At 39.9% G+C, this 26,930-nt stretch overlaps 1 protein-coding gene across 3 annotated transcripts in view; it reads left to right on the forward strand.

Annotated features, from left to right (window-relative positions):
* The first annotated feature begins 1,340 nt into the window (after window positions 1–1,340).
* The window catches only part of atp6v1h (ATPase H+ transporting V1 subunit H), an 85,070-nt gene continuing 59,480 nt past the window's right edge, over window positions 1,341–26,930 (forward strand). For all 3 annotated transcript variants that reach the window (XM_073042412.1, XM_073042421.1, XM_073042430.1), the window contains exons 1-5: window positions 1,341–1,428; window positions 8,686–8,818; window positions 16,964–17,063; window positions 20,042–20,131; window positions 25,929–26,042. In XM_073042412.1, the coding sequence (XP_072898513.1) occupies window positions 8,715–8,818; window positions 16,964–17,063; window positions 20,042–20,131; window positions 25,929–26,042 (408 nt within the window). In that variant the 5' untranslated portion in view covers window positions 1,341–1,428; window positions 8,686–8,714. The remainder of the gene's footprint in view (window positions 1,429–8,685; window positions 8,819–16,963; window positions 17,064–20,041; window positions 20,132–25,928; window positions 26,043–26,930) is intronic.

Here is a 26,930-nt window from a genome sequence, read left to right on the forward strand (position 1 = left end):
GAAGAAGGTACAGGAGCCTCAGGACTCACAACACCAAGTTCAGGCACAGTTATTACCCCTCAACCCGCCAGTCTACTGAACCAGAGGGGAGAACTTCACTCATCCCATTACTGAACTGCTCCCACAACCTACAGACACTTTCAAGACTCTTCATCTTATGTTCTTGATATTTATTGCTTATTTATGTTTTTTTTCTATTTGTATAGTTTGCGATCTTTTGCATACCAAGTCTTTAATTGATTCGATTACGGTTATTGAATTTATTAAGTATACCTACAAGGAAATGAATCTCAGGGTTGTACTGTATTTAGTGACATACATGTATTATAGGAAATACATACATACCGAATTATAGGAAAGATATCAATAAATTAGAGAGAGTGCAGAGACGATTTACTAGGATGTTACCTGGGTTTCAGCACTTAAGTTACAGAGAAAGGTTGAACAAGTTAGGTCTCTATTCATTGGAGCGTAGAAGGTTGAGGGGGGATTTGATCGAGGTATTTAAAATGTTGAGAGGGATAGATAGAGTTGACGTGAATAGGCTGTTTCCATTGAGAGTAGGGGAGATTCAAACGAGAGGACATGATTTGAGAGTTAGGGGGCAAAAGTTTAAGGGAAACACGAGGGGGTATTTCTTTACTCAGAGAGTGATAGCTGTGTGGAATGAGCTTCCTGTAGAAGTAGTAGAGGCCAGTTCAGTTGTGTCATTTAAGGTAAAATTGGATAGGTATATGGATAGGAAAGGAGTGGAGGGTTATGGGCTGAGTGCGGGTAGGTGGGACTAGGTGAGATTAAGAGTTCGGCACGGACTAGGAGGGCCGGAATGGCCTGTTTCCGTGCTGTGATTGTTATATGGTTATATGGTTATATATGTACTTAGATAATAAATTTACTTTGAACTTTTCGACGTTTCGAACCGAGACTCTTCAATAGGATTGGAAAGGGGAAGACGCCAGAACCTATGCCGTTTGACATACTGTCAATATACCAATATACCAACAAAAGTTATAGTTTACAGTCGTGTAATTTATGAATAAAGTATATTTTGGGGTGGAATGTGACCTTATCTCTGTTGTCATGTACCTAGTCAATTAATAAGAATATTACATACGCGAATTTAAGAAAACCGTGTATTTCCCCGCTGTCCTTAGACCAGAGGTGGGAAAAGTGACAGTATTATTATCCCTACTAGCATATCGTGTATTATTAAATTATCGTCCACGTGAGTTAGGAAATGGTTAAAAGACATCTAGGAAGAGTTGAAAGCTTGTTTCTGTGTTAGAGAGCAAGTTAGAAACCAGCTTCTTCCAGATGGAGCTCGACCCGACCGCGACCCTGCCCCTTTAAGAGCCGCTGGATCATGTGATCGGTCACATGACTCAGCGCGTTTGGAGTGTATCAGAGTGACGCTACGCTTGTTCCGAGGTGAGGTTTGAGCCCCGATTCGGCTTTTATTTGAGAAACGGAGGGCTCCGCGCGTGTCCTCCCGTCACGGAGCCGATCTCCCGGGGGGGGGGCGAGACAGGGGTCCGGGCGGCGGTCGGTCTGTCTGCGGTCCGCGCCGTGCCGTACCGTACCGTCCCATACCGTCCTGTGGCCTCGGCTGGTGTCACTGTCTCTCTCGCTGTAAGCACGGGATGCTCCAGTTCTGTCTCTGCCTGGTTCCGGTTCTCGGTGCGGCGGTGTGCAGTGAGGGGGTGCCCGGCCCGCCCTCCTGTCAGCACCGATGCAGTCCGGAGTTGGGCCTCTCTGCGAGCCCTCGCTCCCCTCAACCTGCTGCAACTCGCTTTCTGTTGCCTGGTTCATCTCCCGTGTGTTTTGTCAACAGTGTTGTCCCGAAGGTTATAACGGTGCACCTGATTTCCACGGCTGTTGATGCACCAAATTAGTTTCAAGGTGCACGTCCAAATGCTTTTTGATTAATAATCATTCGCTGACTGTCCTTGTGATTTCCACCCCCTTTTCCTTCCCTAATTTCGCAATGAATTGCATTCACGACTTTAAAAACATGAGAATTTTTAGTTTAACCTTTCATTTCAGTGTATTGACATTATGCATTATGTTTTTGTTTTATTTGGTTACTGATTATTCACTATTTGCTAGAATTTAGCATAATTGAAATATCCTATGTTATGGGATGTATAAACAAATTCGTTAATATAATCGGACCACCAGAGGAAACAATCAACACAGGAGTTTCTCGAATATTGTATTTGGTGGTGAAAGGCAAGCATAACTCAACTTTGGTTTGGGATCGGGAACTTCCTTCCCACAAGTAGCACTGAACCAAAAGCATAACCTGCTGAACTACAATAACTGAGGCAGGAAGCAGCCTTGTATGCCCTGTAAATCAGTATGTCCAAAAGTCAAAGTACTACCATTAACCAGTGGTTAAAAATCCAGTAAATCCTTACAAATTGGTTTATTATTAGCACAGTTCAGAGATGCACTGGAAAGTCTTTTGTTTTGCATGTTAATGTTATGACAACAGTTGTGCCAGAATTCCAAATTCAGGTGAAGGAAATGGAAAGATCTGAATTATATTTATTAAAAATAAATGTGGATTATTGCATTGAAAGTTTATTTTATCAAAATCAAGGCGCAGATTGGAAATTCGGCATCGGTTGTGTGCAAATTATCAAATTTTTGTTCATTGGGACACATCAGGGCCAAGTTCTGAGTAACAGATTATGTATTTAAATGAAATACAAAACAAATCAGAACATTATCAATAGCACTACAGTACTAAAACTGTATTATAGTCGTATGGTCAAAAATATGCACATATTTGTTATACTTTTGAATACATTTGATATAATGTACGATGGGCAACTGATGAATTAGGTGAATGAAAATAAATTTCTCCTCTCATTCCCCAAATATAGCACCCTAAAGTAGTGCCATATTAGTCACTGCTGGCTAGATAGGTTTCTGTTGGTAAGACCAGTAATGCTGTTGGGTTTTTTTTGATATTTGTTCTAACTTGTTACCTGAAAGTTCAAGATCAAAGTAAATTTATTATAAAATTGCATATGTCACCTTAAGTTTCATTTTCTTGCAGGCATTCATAGTAAGACAAATGTGAGAGTCAGTGCAAAAACTACACAAATACTGACAAACATGAAATGTGCAAAAGGCAGGCTGTGAAAATACAAAATAAAACAAATACAGTCGGCCCTCCTTATCCGCGGATTCAACCAACCGCGGATCGGGAAAACCCCGAAGTTCTCTCTCCAGCACTCGTCGTTTGAGCATGTACAGATTATTTTTTCTTGTTATTATTCCCTAAACAATACAGTATAACAACTATTTACATAGCATTTACATTGTATTAGGTATTATAAATAATCTAGAAATGACTTAAAAGTACAGGCAGTCCCCGGGTTATGAATGAGTTCCGTTCCTGAGTCCATCTTTAAGTCGGATTTGAAGTTGGAACAGGTACATCTGGTATTATTTAGCGTCAGTTAGTCAAACCTTTTTCTTAGTATATATAGTATATATTTTACCTTTCTATGCATATAAAACACTTAAGAAATGTATGTTTTTCAATAATTAAACCACTGCATTGCTTAGTAATAATTGTAGCTTTCATCGAGGCAGTGCCTTTCACATGCTCCATTAAAATTGTTCCAATCTTTGACGTGTAGCCTAACGCTTTTCCAATGACCGATGGCGTTTCACCTCTTTCTGATCGCTTTATTACTTCCACCGTATTTTCAATCGTGATCGTGATTATTTTCGTGAACAGAAACACTGCAGATTCAGAGCTGTGCCGCCAGGTCCTAATGTCCACCTACTGAGCCTGTTAAAAGTCCGGGGTTCCGCTGGGTCCTAAAGACCACCACACTGAGCCAGGTTAAATGAGGGACTTGAGCATCCGCGTTTTTTGGTATCCGCAGGGGGGGGGGTCTCAGAACCAGTCCCAAGCGGATAAGGAGGGCCGACTGTACTAACAATATGTAAGTCAGTGCTACTGAGACTGAGTTAGAGTCCTTGAGAGTGGATCCATAGTTTGTGGAATCAGTTCAGAGTTGAGGTGAGAGAAGTTATCCTCACTAGTTTAGGAGCCTGATGGTTGAAGGGTAATAACTACTCCTAAATCATAACACCATAAGACATAGGAGCAGAATTAGGCTATTCAGTCCAATAAGTTTGCTCCGACATGGCTGATCCCACATCCCATTCAACCCCACAGACCCTCTCAACATTTCCCTTGGTGCCCCAACCAACCAGGACTCCATCAACTTCTTTTAATATACCCATGGACTTGGCCTACACCGCAGCCTGTGGCAGAGCATTCCACAGAATCACCACTCTTTGGCTAAAAAAAATCCTTGTTACTTCTGTTAAAAAAAGGTCATCTCTCAATTTTGAGGTTGTGCCCCTCCAGTTCTAGATACCCCCACCAGAGGAAATTTTCTCTCCAAATCCACCTTATCTAGTCTTTTCAACATTTGGTAGGTTTCAGTGAGATCCCCCTACATTCTTCTAAATTCCAGTGAGTACAGGCTCAAAGCTGCCAAACATTCCTCATGTTAACTCCCTCTTTCCCAGAATCATCCTTGTGAAACTCCTCTGGACTCTCTCCAATGACAGTACATCCTTCCTGAGATAAAGGAGCCCAAAACTGTTGACAATACTCCAAGTTCCGCCTTGTCTTGTAAAGCGTCAGCATTATCTCCTTGTCTTTTTATTCTGTTCTTTAAATAAGTGTCAAAATTACATGTACCTTCTTTACTAGACTCAACCTCCGAATTAAAAAATAATAGCATAAAATGTAATAAATAAACAGTAAATCAATTATGTATATTGAATACATTATTTTTTAAAATGTACAAAAACAGAAATACTGTATATTAAAAAAGTGAGGTAGTGTCCAAAGATTCAATGTCCATTTAGGAATCGGATGGCAGAGGGGAAGAAGCTGTTCCTGAATCGCTGAGTGTGTGCGTTCAGGCTTCTGTACCTCCTACCTGATGGTAACAGTGAGAAAAGGGCATGTCCTGGGTGCTGGAGGTCTTTAATAATGGACGCTGCCTTTCTGAGACACTGCTTCCTAAAGATGTCCTGGGTGCTTTGTAGGCTAGTGCCCAAGATGTCTTAAGTCCTGCTGCAAGTGCATGGCTTTCACAGCACAACATACCCCTCCACCCATCTTCCTATCATCTGCAAACTTCGCCACAAAGCCAACTATTCCATTATCCAAATCATTGACAAACAATGTGAAAAGCAATGGTCCCAAAACTGATCCCTGAGGAATGCCAAACATGAGGATATCTGCATTTGCTGAAAATTCAAGCAACACACACAAACTGCTGGTGGAACGCAGCAGGCCAGGCAGCATCTATAGGGAGAAGTACAGTCAATGTTTTGGGCCGAGACCCTTCGTCAGGACTAACTGAAAGAAAAGATAGTAAGAGATTTGAAAGTGGGAGGGGGAGATCTGAAATGATAGGAGAAGACAGGAAGGAGTGGGATGAAGCTAAGAGCTGGAAAGGTGATTGGTGAAAGTGATACAGAGCTGGAGAAGGGAAAGGATCATGGGACGGGAGGCCTCGGGAGAAAGAAGGGGGGGAGGGGAGCACGAGGGGGGATGGAGAACAGGCAAGGAGTGATTGTGAGAGGGACAGAGAGAGACAAAAGAAGAGGGGGACAGAGAGAGAATAATAAATAAATAAAGGATGGGGTAAGAAGGGGAGGGGGGCATTAACGGAAGTTAGAGAAATCAATGTTCATGCCATCAGGTTGGAGGCTACCCAGACGGTATATAAGGTGTTGTTCCTCCAACCTGAGTGTGGCTTCATCTTGACAGTAGAGGAGGCCATGGATAGACATATCAGAATGGGAATGGGACGTGGAATTAAAATGTGTGGCCACTGGAAGATCCTGCTTTCGGCGGAGAAAGGTGTTCAATGAAACGGTCTCCCAGTCTGCGCCGGGTCTCACCAATATATAAAAGGCCACACTGGGAGCACCAGACGCAGTATACCACACCAGCCGACTCACAGGTGAAGTGTCGCCTCACCTGGAAGGACTGTCTGGGGCCCTGAATGGTGGTGAGGGAGGATGTGTAAGGGTAAGTGTAGCACTTGTTCTGCTTACAAGGGTAAGTGCTGGGAAGGAGATCTGTGGGAAGGGATGGGGGGGACGAATGGTCAAGGGAGTCGGGTAGGGAGCGATCCCTGCGGAAAGCAAAAAGAGTGGGGGAGGGAAAGATGTGCTTAGTGGTGAGGAACACCACTAGTCACTGGAAAGGCCTCTTTATTCCCACTTGCTGCCTCCTGTCTGTCCGCCATTCCTCTATCCATGCCAGTATATTTCCTGTGACACCATAGGAATTTATCTTGTTAAGCAGGTGATGTGGGACCTGAAGCTCATGTCTCTCCTCCCCGATGGCAGCAGCAAGAAAAGAGCATGGCCCAGATGGAGGGGTTACTTCAAAGTGCATTTATTATTGAAGTATGTATGCAGTACATTATACAATCTTGAGATTCATCTCCTTACTGGCAGTCACAAAGCAAAGACATTGCAAAAGCGCCCATAATAAAGAAATCCGTCAAGCACCCAGAGTGCAGAGAGAGGGGAAAGAAAAAACAAATCATGCAGACAATTAAAGTAAGGAAATAGCTTCAGAACTGAAGCTTTATGGAAGACCCAAAGTCAGGCATCACTGTATTTGGAGCAGGTTACAGCCACAGTTCATCACAAAGCCGAATAAATATCTTGATGATAGGTGCTGCTTTCTTGTGGCAGTGCTCCCTGTAGTTGTGCTCGATGGTGGGGAAGGCTTTGCCTCTCTACTGGGCTGTATCCACCACTTTTTGTAGGACTTTTTTTGTTCCTGGGCATTGCTGTTTTCCATGCCAACTAGGGTACACCCCACTTCAGAAGTTTGTCTCCTCAGTTTTCTAGATTATCGCACAGATTCTTCTCTGCTATTTATAAACTTCAAAATTATACTGGTAGAACATTTTTATTAATTTGATTTATGAGCATTACTCACAAGGCCAGCATTTTTGGCTATCTTTATCCATCTTGTTCCACCGTCTGCCCAGTTACAGTAGTTTATGAAGTGCAATTGTTAACAAAGGCAATATCACTGGGTGTAATGAAGACGTTGGTTGGAGGTGCAGTTGAGCTGAGATAGCTGGTCTTTAACAACTCTTAGTTTGTGTGAGGCTCGTCTCCAAACAGTGGATTGGATTTCCTCAGGATTCCCCACTGAGTTATGCTGGGATCCTCAATGCCCTACTCTGTCAAGGGGAGTTTTGATGACAAATGTGGTATTGCCTTTGAAATTTGGTTCTTTGATCTTGGTTTTGAGCATAACTGTAATAAGGTCTGGAACTCTATTGTCCTAGTGAAACCTAAAATGGGAAATTGTGTGCAGGTGGTCATACGTCACAGTCACAAGTGCTGATGACAGCTTCTATCCCTTTGATAATTAAGAGTGGACAAATGGAGTCTTCCTTTTTGTGGAAGGTAGTTGTTCATATTGTCTGGTGTACTCGAAACAACTTGTTGTTTGGTCCTGTATGTTGCAGTGGTATTGCTTATGTAACATTTTACAGAATTAACATTCATTTTTGCTAAAACATGTCAAATAATTAGCACGACAGGAAGGGAACTTGATAAAAAGTGAGAAATAGATTCTTCATTAATAAATTTTATGTTTGACAGTGCTAAATGAGATCTAATTCTTTATGTAAAACTAATTCCAGATCGAGAAGTATAAGAATTTGTTCCAAATGTTAATGAAAAAGATGACTGCAATTTGTTCCTACAAAGATCATTGGTTTTGTGTTAATTGCAAATAACATGTTTTCTTTCTGGATTAGTTGTTCATATACATGTATTCTATAGGCATATATATGTACCCTGTGGAGTGCTTTTCATTGTAATTAAGACAAAATACAAACACATTTTAAAGAAGATGTTTTTCACATTGTATTTTTTCACAAGTTTTAGGATTGAGGATAGGATTGCAAGCATCCAAAACTTCATATCAGATGGTTTAATAATTAAACTCCCAGTAATAGTAGTTACATTTTAGTTAATGTAAAACAGTATGGATTTTGGAGAATTGCTGGTCTAATAATTAAATTTGCCCGTATGTTTTAATGGCACTTCTTTAAGCTCTGATAATGTACAATCACTTTCTATACAGGGTTTGGTACAAGTTATTAAATAGAACATGGTAGAAAAGAGTCTGTGTGATCTGTTAACTTTTGCTTGAGTATTATGTGTTCATTGGGAAATGAGAACTAATTGGTGTTATTGATCAGTGAGTTTGTCTGGATGATTGTTGCTATACTGTTACTGTTTGGATGATTGTTGATATCCAGTGTTCATTTTGGAAGCAGCTGGAACTGTGGGACACACTTGCTTACCCTCAAATTGTACTATTGCTGGATTGCATTATCTTAAATACTAAAACAGTAGAACTATGAGCCTTCAATGAGCAGAATAGCAGATGTATTAATTGGTTAGGATTTTTTTTAACGCTGCTGCTTCTCTCTCCTCACCCTCTGAATCCCCTTTTGTTTCTTGTCCAGGTAATAAAATGGTACATTTTGCATTTCTGGGAGGACAGACAAGGACATTTTGAATGATTTTAGTTACAGCTAGATTCCCTGGTGGTTAATATTCAGTAAATATCTTTTTTTGGTTTTTTTTTAGGCAATTTTGGGAATAGGTAGCTGAAGAAAATGGACATCAGAGGTGCTGTAGATGCTGCAGTTCCTACCAACATTATTGCTGCAAAAGCAGCTGAAGTTCGAGCAAATAAGGTCAACTGGCAATCTTACCTTCAGTGAGTATATATCTAATTCTGATCCGAGCATTGTCCTCCAAGGGCCACAGCTTCCTGTTGTATCACTCTCATCTTTCCCTTTTAAAAATACACCCAATTTGACTGTTTTTAAGGACAATTTAATGACATTGGCAGTCCTGCTTTGATTTGCTTCATCCCATGATTAAATTTTCTTGGAACGTTTTGACATAAATGACTCAATCATCTTAAGTATATATTTGTGTCAATGGAATGTGCATTGGTTGGAAGAACTGGTGTAGTTTTTGTATTGCAGGTGGGTGGCTATTTGGGAAACATGGATGTGTTTGGTGGTTGAAATCTGGAAAGCGCTTCCCAAGGAGATGGTGGAGAAAGTAGTCTAGCAATAGTTAAGTACTTCAAATGCTATGGCATTGTAGGCGACAGGCCAACTGTTAGGAAGTGCAATTAGTGTAGAACACAGATACTCGATGACTGTTGTGGATGTGATGGGGTGAAGGGCCCTCTGCTCTATTTTTATATCAGACCCAATAATTATCCTCAACAATGTATTGTGGACATTTTGAACTCTTGAAAAATGTGGAATATGGCTATTTTTCTATGATCTCTAGCTGTTTTCTTAGTGACTGTTTAGTCTCTTTACCAACTGCTTTTAGTTGGTAAAGTACAGCTGAGTCAATAAAAATTGCACTGGAAATGCAGCCCTGAAGACGTAACTATTCACCTCAGTCTTTTTATTATTGCCTATTACAAGCTTGATGCTATGATTGCATTTGCTCAAAATATTTTATTCTTCCTAAGTGTATTTTTTCAGTGAAGCATTTTTCCAAAAATGCTTTATTTGTGGGAAAAAACAAATGCCTTTCCAAAAACTCCACATGGTAAATGGGGATGAATATTTAAAAAATTGTTATTCTGGACTTAATTTGCTTTTACTTTTTCCTGCTGCACCTCAACTGTTTGCATTATCATTTCAAACTGGCTTTTCTGACAAGATCCAGTTTGTAAGTGTGCAAGTGAGCACCAGCTTTCAAAATGAAAAGTAATTTACTCATTGCTAAGGAAGATAAATTGGTCACCTAGTGTGCTTTTTAAAATGAGGATACTTCTGTGCAGATGTATTTGAGAATTGGAGGAAATTAGCAGCTTTTCTCTGTCAAGACTTGCTGTTTTCTGTTTCTGCAGCTCACTGTCTCACCAAGTAGCTCTGCTTTGATTCCCCGTAAAACAAAAAAAAAACAACTTGTCCTCGCTGGGTGCCATTTAATCTCATTTGCATTGCTTGTTCTTTTCCTATACGTGGCATCTAAAGAGCAAGTCTTTGACTTTATTTTTGTTTTACCATTCCTTCAACTATTTATATGCTGCTCCTCTAGTAATTTGTCAGTCATCCCACCCTAAAATGTAGAAGTGGATAAAATCTTGGTCACAGAATCCATTTTGTTTTAACTCTATGTCAGGTGGAAAAGTAAATTGCAGAGAATATGACTTAACTACTGGAATCTTGGTAGGTCGAGCGAAGAGAATGCAAAAGTATCAGGCTTTAAAATTTCAGAAAGTGTGCGGAAGAAAATAATGATTGAGGATGCTACAGGGGTTAGTGCTATGGAAGTAATTTAAATTTGGAAGATTGAGATGTAGTCCAGCTCAAGGAAGGTGGTGGTGCTGATTTAGCACAACTTGATGAAGGACAGTTTAGGCAAAGTTGCATTTTAACAGGAATGAATGGACTGTGGAGTATAGATGCTGTCAATGATAAGCTATAAATTGTATTTGTGTAAATAATGAATTGAGTCAGAGGTTTCAGCACTCAAAGTTTAAAGTAATTTTTTTATCAAAGTATGTATATGCCACCATATATTACCTTTTAGGTTCCTATTGTTGCAGGTATTCACAGTAGAACAAAGAAATACAATAGAATGAATGAAAAATTACTCATGAAGTCTGACGAACAACCTGCATATTTAAAGACAAAGGCAAACTTCAAATAATAAATAAACAAATAATACTGAGAACCTGTGTTGTAAAGCTCTTGAAAGTGAGTCCATAGGGTTACGGAAACAGTTGGGGGTTGAGGTAAATAAGTTATCCACATTGGATCAGGAGCTTGATGACTGAAGGATGGTAACTGTTCCTGAACCTGGTTGTGAGGGACCTAATGCTCTTGTAGATCAAAGTTCTAAGTCAGATTTATTATTAGAGTACATAAATGTCACAACATACAACCCTTGAGATTCCTTTTCTGCAGATATACTTAGCAAATCCATAGAATGGTAACTTTAAACATCAGGGACTGTAAACTAAACAAATTGTGCAAATGCAAATAAAAATAAATAACGAGCATGAAATAACAATATTACAGCGTCTTTAAATGAGTGTAGCTACCCCCTTTTGTTCAAGAGCCTAATGGTTGAGGGTTGAACCTGACGGTGCGAGTCCTGAGGTACCTACCTGTCCCTTCTACCTGATGGCAGCAGCGAGAAGGAGCATGGCCTGGGTGGTGAGGATCTTTGATGATGGATGCTGCTCTCCTACAGCAATGTTTCATGTAGATGTGCTCAATGGTTGGGAGGGTTTTACCCGTGATGTACGGGGCCAAATCTACTACCTTTGGTAGAATTTTCCTCTCAAAGTCATTGGTGTTCCCATACCAGGCAATAATGTAGCCAGTCAGCACACATTCCACCACACATCTACAGAAGCTTGCCAAGATTTTTGATGACATGGCAAACCTTTGCAGACTCCTGATGAAGTAGAAGCACTGTTGTACTTTCTTCGCAATAATGATGGGTCCAGGACAGGTCCCCTTGAGATAGAGACTCCCAGGAATTTAAAGTTACTGACCCTTTCTACCTCAGATCCTTTGATTACTGGCTCATGGACCTCTGGTTTCCCTCTTCTGAAGTCTACAATCAGTTCCTTGGTCTTATTGACATTGAGTGAAAGGTTGTTGTTATTACACCACTCAGCCAAGTTCTCAGTCTCCTTCCTGATGGCAGCAGCAAGAAAAGAGCATGGCCTGGATAGATGCTGCTTTCCTGTTGCCGTTCTCCTTGCTCAATGAAAGGGAGGGATTTACCTACGATGGACTGGATTGTCAAAGTTTTAGATAATATGACAAATGTACGCAAACTTAAAAGGAAGTCCAGGTGCTGTTGTGCCTTTTTTGAACTGAACGTGCTGGTCCTCTGATAACGCTGAGGAATTTAAAGTTGCTGACCCTCTACTCCTCTGACCCCCTGTTGATGACTAGCTCATGGACCTCCAGTTTGCTCCCGTACTCAATCAGCTCCTTGGTTTTGCTGATATCTAGTGATAGGTTATTGTTGTGGCACATTCAGTCAGATTTTTGTATCTCCCTCCATTCAGGACCCCCACCATCTAGACCATGCTCTCTTCTCACTGCTATCATTGGGAAGGAGGTACTGGAAGGCGCCTTTGGACCCACACCACCAAGTTCAGGAACATTTGTTAACCCTTAATGTTCAAAGTACATATATTATCAAAATATGCATACTGAATACAACCTTGAGATTTATCACTTTAAGGGCAGCCACAAAACAAAGAAACCCAATAGAAACTATTTTAATAATTTTAAAAAACCATCAAATACCCACTGTGCAGAAAAAAATCGTGCAGGCAATAAAAGTCAGCAAATAACATTCAGAACTGGTTCATGAAAGTGGATCCACAAGCACGAAGCCACACCATCACTGCAGCCATCAGGCTCTTGAACCAGAGTGGCTAACTTCACTGTCCCCTAACACTGAACTGTTCCCACAACCTATGGTCTTGTTTTCAAGGACTGTTCATCTCATGTTCTCAATATTTACTGTTTATTATTATTATTTTGTTTTCTTTTTGTGTTTGCACAGTTTATTGTCTTCTGCGTATTGGTTGTTTGTCTGTTGTTGTATGCCAGGGGTTGGCAACCTTTTTGCCTCTGGGCCAGATCGTGTATTAATGAGTGGATGGTGGGCCAGATAAATACTATTAAAAAAAAACTTGAAATATGGGAATTATCTATTTAAATACACCTGGTGCCGCAAATTAATGAATAACGCATGCTAGAAAATCATTTGTGCTTAAGGTTGCCTACCCCTGTTGTATGCAATTTTTCATTGATTCTGTTGTATTTCTTTGTATTTATTGTGAATGCCCACAAGAAAATGTATCTCAGGTGACTTTGAGAATAAATTTCCTTTGAATTTGAACTTTGATAATGGCGATTGTGTGCTGGGCCCATGTCAGATTCTCTGATATGATGACATTGACGAATTTAAAATTACTGACCTTCTCCACCTCTGATCCCCTGATGAGAACAGGCTCATGGACCTCTGGTTTCTTCCTGCAGTAGGCAATAATCAGCTCTTTAGTTTTGCTGGTGTTGAGTGAGAGGTTGTCAACCATCTTTTCAATCTCTCTATGCCTATTCATCATCAACTTTGATGTGGTCAACAACAGTGGTATTTTTCACCACACTAAACATAGCATCATTTTTGATGAAGGACCTTGGTGTGAAACATCGACTGTATTCTGTTCCATAGATGCTGCCTGGCTTGCCGAGTTCCTCCAGCATTTTGTGTGTGTTGTTGAATTTAGTAGCCATTTTATAAGTATTTGCATTTGAATTTTGCAGTAATAATCTTTTTGTGATGGTTCATTTAGTTTATTTCTCCAGAAGTTAAATTGTTTTCCGTTGATCTTAAAGACATTTCATTTGATGTTTATGTTGTATCATATCACAGAAAGTCATTTAGTCACTCTTCCAGCCCCTCTCTCTGAGCAATCTTCTTACCCACTTTCACACACACCAGATCTGGTTCCATCTTCCCAACATTCCCCACTTTTGGTCTAAATACACCTCTGTGCAAATGTGTGTAACCAAAAGACCTCAGATAGTCAGGATGGACAACTGCTCCTCTCTTCCCATCGTCATCAACATGCATGCCCCTAGCATTGTGCTGAGTTCATTGCTGTAGACTGTGCTCACCCATGACTGCATGCATGGCCAAACACCCGTTGATCACGTTGTCAAGTTCGCTGATGGGGCTCATCACCAACAATGAAGAGATGGCCTACAGAGAGGTGGTGGAAGAGCTCTAGCCTGGTCCCTGACAAATTACCTTTTCCTTAATGTCAACAAGACACAGGAGATGGTTGCCAATTTCAGGAGAACTTGCAACACTCATACCCCTCTTCACGTTGGCAAGCAGTTTCAGACTTCTAGGAGTGCACATCACACACAAGCTCTTAGGATACAGACACATTTTACACAATTAGATAAGTTCACCAAAGCTACTTTCTGTGGAGGCTGACGAGAGCTGAAATTTGCGTGTTTATACTTGCGTTATTCTACAGATGCGCATCCTAATATGCTGCATCACTGCCTGGTATGGAAACTGCACTGCGACAGACAAGAAGGTTCTACAGCAGGTAGTCAAAGCTGCCCAGTACATCACCAGCACCAGCCTACCTGTCAGCAAGGACATGTGTACAGAAAAGGCCAGTATCATAAAAGATCCCATCCACCCTGCTCATGGACTGTTTGCCCCACTCCTATCAGGGAGAAGGCTACTTAGCAAGCATCCATGCCAGGATTACCAGACTCTCAAATAGCTAATTTTTCCAGCTGTAAGGCTAATCAACACATTTACTTACTAACCACCCCCCCTCCACATCCCACACCACTACTGCTTTATCATTTCCTATCAGTCACCTTGTATACAGACACTCCTGTGCCCAGTGTCATTTTATGGATATGCAATCAATCTATGTATATATAATCTATCTTATGTATGTGTAATAAAAAATAAATATTGTGTTCTTTATCTTGTTTTTTTTTTGTGCTGCATCGGATTCAGAGTAACAATTATTTTGTTCTCCTTTATATTTTGTATTGGAAATGGCATTAAACAATCTTGAATCTTGATCTCAAATCTTCTCCCATTCCACCAATGCCTACCAGCCGCAATGTCATCCCTCTCTTTCACCTGTCTATATTGGCTATCCTCTGCACTCAGTGTTGATGTAAGTTAACGACCCAAAACATCAAAAATTACTTTGTGTCCACAGATGCTGCTTGACCCACTGAGTTCCCCCAACAATTATGGGGGTACTCAAAGACTCCTCATCATGCTGCATAATGTCATTATAATGGTAACAGCCTAGCTAAAAGAAAATGGACCAATATCTGTAAAATACTTCCCAAGCAGGGTCACAGCCAGAAAACTGGAAAGATTGGGCTTTGACAGTAATAGTAATAATTAATCTGTCTAATTTTAATTGTAAAAGGATAACTAATATTTTAACTGTCTAAATTATCGCATCTACATATCATGCAAACTGAAAAGATTTAAAAAAATTCAGACATGTTATTTCACTCGGTACTGTCGAAGATTAGATTAATTAGCTATTCATTAACTTATGGAGTGACATTCGGGTTAAATTTAAGTATTTAACTGCTGCATAAAATTTGATACCTGTCTGCAGTTTTATGAAGCTAACTAAATTGGCATTTTAGCTTTAGTCTTTTACAAGTAACTTGTTGAAAGTAGTAGCAATACAGAATTAAAATGAAATGGCCATATAGGTACCTGGTCAAATAGTTCATAAAGTTTTATAAATATTCAGAAGGGCACATAATGTATATAATTTTATGGGGAAAATTTCCAAAGGTGAAAAAAATTCTGTGGATAATGAATAGCAATCCAATAATTAATTAAAGGGCAATTTTGTGCTTTCTCCTTTGTCTTTGGCATCCATTGAATTCTTGTTTTGGACTCGAGCTCCCATCATTTCTTTCAGTAATTGGAGACAAAATCCTAGAACGTATTTGCTGCTCATTGGAATCAGAACTGGTACTAAACATGAGATGTTTGAAGAATTCCAGTAAAGTTTGATTATTCATCAGTGTGTATCCTGGTTAATGTCTGAAGATTGCACTTCCCAGTGCATTGGCTGAAGTTTGGGACTGCTGATGGGTCTGAAGAGTTACTGCTGGAGTCCACGTGAAATGCGAACTGCCTCTTGAATTTTGTACCAGTTCAGTTATGATTATAGAATGCAAACAATTTGGTGTGGATGATTGAGCAAGGATCTAGAAGTAGGAAAGGAAGATAAGTGAAAAGCAAAAAAAAAATGCAGATGCAAGAAATTTGAGATGAAACCAGAAACTACGTAATAGGGGGTATTCAATGGGTCAAGCTGCATCAGTAGAAGGAGATACAGATTTAACACTGGATCAGTGTAGAGGGAATTATGTTTATTTAAAATGATTTTACTTTGTTTTAATTGTAGATTTTACCTTTTTAAGCTATGAAAGGTATCAAATTCAAAAAAAAGATGAATAAACTTTGATAGCTGGTCATCATGCTCATCAGTCTAGCCACATTATTAAGTTTTTTTAAAAACTAGAAACTTCCAATATGCAAGTTTGACATCTGAATTTTTTTTTAAAAAGCTATGAAAACTTAAACAACACACACAAAATGCTGGTGGAACACAGCAGGCCAGGCAGCACCTATAGCATTATAGATGCTGCCTGGCCTGCTGCGTTCCACCAGCATTTTGTGTGTGTTGTTTGAATTTCCAGCATCTGCAGATTTCCCCGTGTTTGCGCTATGAAAACTTAATTTTAAAATTTAAATCGACAATTTGTTCATCACTGAAAGGAATGGGAAGTGGTCCGTGCTGGTACAAGATACGTTTGTGTTTGTGTATTCCCTGTTTATAAGTGGCAGTAGATTACCTGAGCTTTGGAGTACCAGAATACACTTGGACCATATTTGGGGAAACAAAAACTAACGTGTGCCAAAGATTATATGAATTCTAGGTAAAAATGCTAACTAAATTTGCTGAAGACAATGCAAAAAAAAGTCAGGATTTCCTTGCTTCCCTGATTGCCACCCATCCACAAAACAGATCTTTACGGTCAGCCCGTGTTAGAATCTGTCTCTTTTTGCTCAATCTAGGTTCAGTGGATGATGCCTGATTTGCTGAATTCCTCACTCCTGTATGTGTTGCTCCAGATTTCCAGCATCTGCTGTGTCGTGTCTCCATTGAAGTGATTTTGTTTGCATTTGATCAGTGTAAACCTCTTAATAATCCTTTTCTTACAGCAGGTATATTTGTATTATCAATTATTAAAAACTCTGTTCTTCTCAGGGGCCAGATGATTTCCAGTGAAGATTGTGAGTTCATTAAAAAGTTTGAGGCTGCTCGTGCAGAAGATAAACAGCGTATCCTGGATAATGAAGGTCACCAGGTAAAATCAGGACAGCGTGCATTATATTTTCAGTTTATCATTGTAAATTAGACTTATCTTGGCCGAAACTCCATGTTGATGGATAGAATATCCTTTTAGTTTTTAACTTAGTATTGAAATACACGTGATATATTGTTCTTAAATGATACTGCTACAACTTTAAGAACAGCATATACCATGTAGGTGACTTTAATATGTTGTACCTTTTTGTTGGTTGTGAGTTGATTGCCTTTAATGCAAAATATTTTGTTATTAGCATAATTTTAATTTTGCCTTTGTAGTAATAGTTTAGTTACTTTCCTTGGTAGACAGTAGTACTAACAGACCCAAAATTGGTAATTAGGATAAGGTGTTCCTATGTGAGGGAGTAGCAGGGTAGTAATCCAATGTTAAGTTAATAGAGTGCGGTGATGGTGGAAGGAATTAGAGTAAGTGGAAGAGTTCTTTGGGAATACAGTATTACATAAGAAATACACTATATGCTGTAAGAAAGCATGCTGTGCATTGGTCTTCATCAATTGTGGGATTGAGTTTAGGAGCCGAGAGGTAATGTTGCAGCTATAAAGGACCCTAGTCAGACCCCACTTGGAGTACTGTGCTCAGTTCAGGTCACCTCATTACAGGAAGGATGTGGAAACCGTAGAAAAGGTGTAGAGGAGATTTACAATGATGTTGCATGGATTGGGGAGCATGCCTTATGAGAATAGGTTGAGTGAACTCGGCCTTTTTTCCCTTGGAGCAACGGAGGATGAGAGGTGACCTGATAGAGGTATGTAAGATGATGAGAGGCATTAATTGTGTGTGTAGTCAGAGGCTTTATCCCAGGGCTGAAATGGCTAGCACAAAAGGGCATAGTTTTAAGTTGCTTGGAAGTAGGTACAGAGGAGATGTCAGGGGTAAGTTTTTTTTATGCAGACAGTGGTGAGTGTGTGGAATAAGCTGCCAGTCACGATGGTGGAGGCGGATACGATAGTGTCCTTTAAGAGACTCCTGGATACGTACTATGGAGCTCAGAAAAGTAGAGGGCTATGGGTAACTCTAGGTAATCTCTTAAGGTAAGGACATGTTCGGCACAGCTTTGTGGGTCAAAGGGCCTGTATTGTGCTGTAGGTTTTCTATGTTTCTGTTATGTTCTCAGAGGAAACCAGAGAGCAATGTGACCATTCCTTCATCTGAGACAAACATCAGACTTCTTATTTTACAGAAGATTTCAGTATCTTGGCCTCAGTGTTGAGGGAAAACAGTATCAAAGTAAATTTGTCATCAAAGTACATGTATGTCACCATATACAACCCTGAGATTCCATTTCTTGTGTAGAATCACAGTAAGTACAAGAAACACAATAGAATCAATGAAAGACCATATCCAACAGGGTGGACACCAACCATCATGCAAGAAAAAACACAACAAACTGTAAATAGAAAAAAATTGGAGGAAAAAAAACGAAGAGTGAGGTAAAGAGTCCTTTAAAGTGAGTCCAGTTCAATGCGAGCATTTCAGTGATGGGGCAAGTGAATCTGAGTGGTTTCCCCTTTGGTTCAAGGGCCTGTTGATTGAAGGGTAATAACTGTTCCTGTACCTGGTGGTGTGAATCCTGAGGCTCCTGTACCACCTTCCTGATGGCAGCAGCAAGGGAGAACATGACCTGGGTGGTGGGGGTCCCTGATAATGGATGTTGCTTTCCAGCAACAGTGCTCAATGGTGTGGAGGGCTTTACCTGGTCCATTTCCACTGCTTCTTGTAGGTGTTTCCATACAAAGTCATTGGTGTTGCCACACCAGGCCATGATGCAACAACTCAATATTCTCACCACTGCTCATCTACAGAACATTGTCAAAGTTTTAGATGTCATGCCAAATCTTTGTAAACTTCTAAGGAAATAGTGGTGATGCTGTGCTTTCTTTAAAACTGCACTTGCGTGCCAGGCCCAGAGTAAATCCTCTGAAATGATACCAGTGAAGAATTTTAACATTGACGACCCTCTACACCTCTGATCTCCTGATGAGGACTGGTTCATGGACCTCTGGTTTCCTCCAACTGAAGTCAATAATCATCTCCTTGGTCTTGCTGACATTGGGCGAGAGGTTGTTGTTGTGACACCACTCAGCCAGATTTTCAAACTCCCCCCTTTGTTCTGATTCAGCACAACTCTTGATTCGGCTAATGGCAGTAGTGTTGTCAGCAAACTTAAGTATGGCATAGCAGCTGTGCTTAGCTTCAAAGCAAATGGAGCAGGAGGCTAAGCACACTACCTCGTGGACACTTCTGCTGATTGTGGAGGAGATGTTGTTGCCAATCTGAACTGGGGCCTGCAAGTGAAAAAATTGAGGATCCAATTGCACAAGGAGGTATTAAGGCCAAGGTCTTGAAGCTTATTGATTAGTTTTTCAGGGGTGGTGATATTGAATGCCAAGTTGTAATCAATGAAAAGCATCCTGATGTATGCATCAAGGCTGTTCCAGGGTTGAGTGAAGAGGTAATGAAGTGGCATCTTCTGTGGAACTGTTGTGCCATAGACAAATTAGAGCAGACCCAAGTTGCTGCTCAGGTAGTGGTTGATATGTTTCATCACCAACCTCTCAAAGCACTTAATCACAATGGATGTAAGTGCTACCGGACGATAGTCATTGAGGCTGATTACCACATTCTTCTTAGGTACCAGTATAATTGAAGCCTTCTTGAAGCAGGTGGGTACCTCAGACTGATGAAGTGAGAGGTTAAAGATCTCAGTGAACACTCCAGCCAGTTGTTGATCAGCTTAGTTCTTTAGTACTTGATACTAAAGTTTAGTAAACCTTAGTTTGGTATAAAAAGAACTAATTTGTGTAATACTGCCCATTAGTCATTGGGACTAGTCTTGTAGGTAGCATGATATTTGTGTTTTGTGTATTTTTAGATGTTTACAAATGTACTGCTTCAGTGTCATTTTTGGAACTATTTTGTATTTATTGCTTTAAGGATTTGTTTATTTCTTGTAGTGTGCCAAAACTTTTTTGAATTTAATGGCCCACATTTCCAAGGAGCAAACTGTGCAGTACATTCTGACGATGATTGATGACATGCTGCAGGTATGTATGCAATTACAAGATAACATTGTATAAGTAACGCTATTTGAAACCATGTCTCTGTTTTCTGAGGCATTCTTAAAATTGTTCTGGTTTTGAAAAATTACTGTGTAAGTGGTGAGGATTTACTTTGAATGTAGAAAGCATAGAGATATAACACTGGTTAAAATTAAAGCCGATTGTCCAATGTTCACTTCAGAAACAATTGAATCTGAGTTGAGATATTCATGTTTTAATTCAAGAGAGTTGTATGATAGTTTATTCAGAATAAATTTCTGACTTCTTAAATTCTCATTTCTCTTTGGCACAGGTTTTGAATGTATATGTATGATCATGTATCTTTACCCAAACCTCTTTAAAGAAATAAACTGCACAGGTTCCCCCCCCCCCCCCCCCAACTGCCAAGAGAAGATGTAATGCCATATGATTTTGAAGAACCATCTTACACATGGTGACTATTTCTGTTGTTACTTTTCCCAAGACATCATCAGTTTGACTGCTTATCCTCTTTAAAGCTGCAGCACCATTTTTAATCTCCTATGTTCCTTGCAACTCCATAAAAATGGGAATAAAATTGATGCAAAACAATTTCCTTCCAAAATGTCTAGTTTACTTTAACACTTGGGAGGTAACTTCAAGACGTGTGTATGTCTCATGGAGGGAAAAACATACCTAAAATAACAAGATACTAACTAATTTCATGGAAGAGAAATTTCGGCAATTAAAGTATACATTTTTCCATGAACCTGAACTATTTCTTATTCAATGGGAGTGTTGTTGAATTGCAATATTTTTCTGATTGCCAATGAAAATTCCAGTCATTACCCCATTTAGGATAATGTAAGGTGTAATTGCCTGAACTACAGTATGCCCTACTGGAATGGTACCTTCTGAACTTGAGCAAAAGGTAGCTTTTATAGTGAACACATGAAAAGATTTTATAGCTTTGTCATAAATATTAGATGTGGATATATCCCAGCATAAGACGTGAATAGGGTCGGATATAATGCTGATTATATTTACATAAAAGATCCAGTTATGATGGTATTTGGGGGGTATGATCATTATATATTTGTCTCCCATGAGAATAATGAATCATAAGCATAATGTCAACATTGTCATTGCTGAAATGTTTAATAAAGAGGAATATGTTTGTTCTGGGCCTGCAGGAATGCCTAGCATTAATTGAAAATTTTGAAGTGTGCAGTAAGCACTTGTTTATAAAATGATTCTTTAATCATCCACTATCATTGTGTATTGATCCCTTACACAACTTTTTGTTATTTTTGTTCTGCACCAGTATAAAATGCCATTTTTTTGGTTGGACCTCTGCTGTTAACAATATTTAAACGTATGATTAACTCTACCTTGTCTGATTTCAAGGTTGGATAAAATAATCCATTCATTTCTTTGAATCTAAGGATAAGCTTTGTATGTTTTCTCTAAATTAGGTTATAATATCCATGTTGTGGGAAGTTTAAACTTGAAACTGATCAATTGTATGATCTCAATCCTGTTTAATATCAGTATGGATAAACAATTGAACTTGGACATTTGATTTGACACTGTTACTGTTCATCCTTTCTCTCTTAAACACCTGACTCTATTCAATATCAGTTTCATAGTTCAAAATACCATTTTAGACACACAGTTTCGGAAGGCTTATACTGAACAACTACTAAAGAAAAGTAGTGACCTTGTCCAGCAATGTGGTCGAGGAATATACTTTCTTCTGTTCGACTTTTGCCTCTGTTGCTTCCTTTTCCGGTACTGGCATGTCCTTGATAATTGAACCCTTATGCTTTCCACCTTTAAAACTCCCTCCACTCCACTGAAATTTTTCTGATCATACTTAAATAGCAAGGAAAGTTTCTTTTTCTCCATGTTTTAAAGTCTAGCCAGAAATACCTAGAGTGTAAATATATCAACTTTGGGAGAAGTTATATTTAAGAAAGGATCTAGTGCCTTCCCAGTGTGCGTGACAAACAAACTCTTCTCTGGCTTTCAGCCAGATGACACACTCTGCTGTCTTCATTAGGAATGATGCCCGGCCTGTCTAATTCAGTGGTATATATATCCCTGTTATCCATCCGTCCCTCCTGATTGGTTAGTCCTGATCCAATCAGGTTTTTGCTGTGCCATCTTGTTTACAACTGAATTGCAGTTCTTATTTAGAGTGAGACCTTCGTCTTTGTTAAAATTCTTCTACCTCTAGAATTTTCACTATTTTGGACCTGAAGGGTTTCCACGAGGAAATAAGATGATTATGGATGACACTCCTACAGAATGGCTAGAATGTGAAGGAAATCAAGTGGGCCCTTAAAAGGGCCAACAGAAAAACCAGGAAACCGAATAATGAGGAGGAAATTGTTACTACCGTCTGTCTTCCTTATATTTCAACGGTTTCTGGAAGGATTGCCGGGATCCTGAAGAAATACCGGATTAATACCATCCACAAACCCATAAGGAAGCTCAAATCACAGCTTATGTGGGTCAAAGATGACCTGGGACTTAGGACGGTTGATGTTTACAGGATTCCCTGTGAATGCAGAGCAACGTATATCGGCCAGACGGGATGCACAGTGCAAACCAGCATCTAGGAGCATATGAGGTGTATCTGTTTAGGTTACCTAGAGAAATCGACGGTAGCAGAGCATTGCATTTGCAGTGTTCATAGGATTGACTTCGACACAAAACTACTGTGCCCGTGCCAATGGCTTTTGGAACTGCCTGGTGAAGGAAGCCATTGAAATAGAACTTGAAGAAAAGAACTTTAACAAAGACGAAGATCTCACTCTAAGAAAAAAAGCTGGAATTCGATTGTAAATAAGATGGGAGAGCGGAAACCTGATTAGATGAGAACTAACCAGTCAGGAGGGACGGATGATGGGTATATACCACCAGACTAGATATGCTAGGCATCATGATGAAGATAGCAGAGTGTGTCATTGAAACATCGGTTAAAATCGATACCTGTACCCAGCTGGAATCTGGAGAAGAGGATATTCGTAAGTTTATAGTTTCGGTAACTTGTGGATGCTCATTCCTTGAGTGTGGTCTTTGCTGTGGTGGGCAAGTTTTAGGATATTAAAGGAGTTGAATGATAATTAAGCTATAATTAAGCCACTGCTGTGGCTAACTTTTCATTTGATGTCTCGGTATTCTTGGGCAGCTGTCCTCTCTATCTATAAATCCACCATTTTTGTGGCATTAGCAAACTTGTCCGTCAGAACGTAGGCATTCTCATCCAGTCTAATGGCAAACAAGAGCTCCAGCATTGATCCCTGTGGCACACCACTGGCCATAGACTTCCAGTCAGAGAAGCAACTCTGCTATCATATTCTGCCCCCAAAGCTCTAAGGGAGTTTTTGATCCTGTTTGCTGAAACCGCTTTGGATCCCATATGCCTGAACGTTCTGTACCCGACTACTGTGTTGGACGATTTCAAAAGTTCATGCATACCACTGCTGTTGCTTTGTCTTCATAATCTTCTTGGTAGCTTCCTCAAAAAGAAAGTCAGTCGGATTTGAGGCAGGATTTCACACGTATAAAACCATGTTGAGTCTCTCAGATTGGCTCTTGTGAATCTTATCCTTTAGATTTATTTTTCCCCATAGTAGTTGCCCTACTACTGGCATAAAGCCCCTTTCCTTGGATTTCCCTACTTCCCTTCTGGGATATGGAAAAAAACATAAGTTGCCCTCAGCATTATGGTTGAACTCATGCCCCCCCCCCCCCCCCCAAGCATTGGAATCTCTGCTTTCTGCTTTTAAAACCTTCCCAGAGTGCCTTTAACAAACTCCACCCTATCTAGTCCCTCGCATTAAGACATCACGAGTCAATACTGGGAAAGTTAACATTACCCTTTTACTACATCTCTGCTACTTTAATATCCTGCTGCACTTGTTTATGCATTTTTTCCTTCTGAATTCTGCTGACAATTTGGAGTCCTATGGTACAATTCCATTAGAATGATTTGTTGCTTTCTTATTTCTTAAGTTTTATCTTTATAGTGTCATTAGCCAGTCCCTCCAGGATATCCTCCTGATTTACTCCTGTAATCAAAACAACTAATTTCACATTGTGCATCAGTAGTAATAACTGATTCTGTAATGCCCTCCCTAGTCAGCAGTGCAATAGGAGCTCTGTATTTGAACCCCATCTCCACATCACCGTTGAAAAAATGTACTCTAAACACCGAGCTGCCATTCTCTCAGCCATGTTTCCTGCCACAGTATTATAATCCCACATTCTCAGTTCTCCTACCTGCAGTAAAGTAAATGCACTTAAACTATCAGCCCTCTTGTGCTCCATCACTTATTTCTGGATGCTCTGCTGACGAGACTTGACTGCATATGCTCCTGTCTCTCCTCTTGTAACACTGTCACTTCACATAAAAAAAAACACTTAAAGCTTAATACTGCGAAAATGGTACTGAAGACGCATTGTCAGTTTACATCAACAGATAATCTAGATTAAACCCAACAGGTTGAGCAGCATTTTGGCGGGTGGGCAGGGGGTGGTGGGTAACATGAGTTTTGATAATTCCTCATCCCCACTCTGACAGGGACCAGTGGAACAGGAAAATGGTCAGTATATAGAGAATAGAGGGAGTGGTCCGACGGAGGCCTGAGGTGATTGGCATCCTGATCATGAAGGATGACTGGCAGATGTAGGGTGATGGGTCAGTTGGCAAACAGGTAGGTGGATGATAGATGGAGGCAAGCAAAAACAAAAGGACAATAGAACCAGGAGAGGGGATGAAAAGTTGAAGGTGGAGATGGTGAGTGTGATGTGCAGGAATACAAAGGCTATTTGTGCTGCAGAGGAAAATGATAATGGAAAACATTAGGAGAGGGGTGATAGCAGATGCAACCTGGAATAAACATGGAAGAACTGGTGTGTGAAATGTGTGGATAGTAGGTGGATGGAACTGGGAGGGAAAAGGAGACAAAAAGGGCAATGTCCTTGACCTGGAGTTTGGGAAAAGAAACAAAAATAGGGAGACTGGAGGAGGTGAGGTAAGAGAGGTGGGTGGTGGTGGGGTAGAACCGGAGGTGGGGGATTAGCTGAAACAGGACACATCAGTGTTCATATCATTGACTACCCAGGCAGAATATGAGATATTATTCCTTTAGTTTGTATTGGGCCTCAGTCTGGTGGTGGTGAAGGCCAGAGATAAGCAGATTGGTGTGAAAATGGGAAGGGGAATTAAATTAGCACACAGCTAGGAGCTCGGGTTGGCTATTGAGGGCAGAGCACAGGCGCTCTGTGAATTGATTGCCCAGTCTTGCACTTTGTCCTGCTGATGTAAGAGGAGAGCACGCTGAGAGCACTGATTGCAGTAGACAAAGTTAGAAGAGGTGCGCATCCCTTTTTACTCATTTCACCACTTCTCTTTTTATACTGCTTACCTCCCATCTGCACTCTTAGTCCTGATGCAGAGTTTCAGTCTAAAACTTCGATAATTCCTTCCCTGCCCTATAGATGCTGCTTGGCCTGTTGAATTCCATTAGCAGGCTGTTGCTGTAGGTTCCTGCATCTGCAGTCACTTGTGTCTCTTGCCAGTTTAAATATTTGGTATCTGTGAGAAAATGTGAGGTTCTGCTGCCGTGGACTTCGGTAACATAATGTATATCTTTTTACCAATTTCAAATAATGTAAGTGGCTAACTTTTTTGAGATGTATGCTGAGTGTGTTTTGTCAACAGTTTAAACAAGATATAGAGAATATATAAATCATTTTCACTTTGAAAGTAAATATTTCATGGCATTAATGGTATAGTGCTCACTTTAAACAGGAAAACCATCAACGAGTCAACATTTTCTTTGATTACGCCAAAAAAACTAAGAACACTGCTTGGTCCTACTTCTTACCGATGTTAAATCGACAGGACCTATTTACTGTTCATATGGTGAGTAAGAAGAGTTATACCATTTCTGTTGAGAAGTTGTTCCCAAATATTAGATTTGAGAACTTGCGAGTTGATTTTTTTTTGTCTTTCATAATTTTGCCTTGCTTAAGTTATTTTATATCCAGTATAGGAAGGCTTTGTGTTAGATGAACTTCTTGCATGACTCCAGTGTACCCACTTGTATGACTTGAACAATCAACACAAACTATAGGGGCTTGATCTCCTTGAAAATTCTTTTATATTTGAGGTTTATATGGTGTTGTGCAGATCCGTTTGGAAAAACCAGTAGGTCTCCGAAACAGCTTATCCTAGTTTGAAGTTAGTAATTGGAAACCCATCTTCACCTGCAGTTTCTATATCTTCTACTGTGGACAGACATGAGAAATGCTCACATTATCCTTGGATGTTTTTAATAAAAAATAATTGGCTTGAAACATGTCAAATTGATTCATTAGACAAGCCAGGCAAATTAACTTGGTGCATCTTGACACTTAATTTTTAGCCGGTTTTCCAGAAGCCAATCTTCCCTAAGAAAGTGGAAACAGAATTAGTAAGCTATCCATTCAATGAATGCAAAATGATTCCCACAGGGGGAGGATGTATCCAGCTGCTCCACCAGTAATAAATTTATAAATCAAACAAACATAAATGAAATCTCTTCAATTTTATCAACTGCACTGTAAATGATTAAAAGTAACAGGAGATGTTCAGTACTTTGGCGACAGATGAATTCAATCTGTAGTACAGAAATGAAAGCAGAACGATGGAGATACCTAGCAATTCAGAGAGGACAGGCAAGACAATTTGCATTTGTAATCCATATGTCAAGTTGATCTGTTTACTTTTTCCACAAAAGCTGTCTGTGATTAGTCAGAATAAATTTGTAAA

Source organism: Hemitrygon akajei, chromosome 1 (assembly GCF_048418815.1).
Source record: "Hemitrygon akajei chromosome 1, sHemAka1.3, whole genome shotgun sequence".
Taxonomy (NCBI): domain Eukaryota; kingdom Metazoa; phylum Chordata; class Chondrichthyes; order Myliobatiformes; family Dasyatidae; genus Hemitrygon; species Hemitrygon akajei.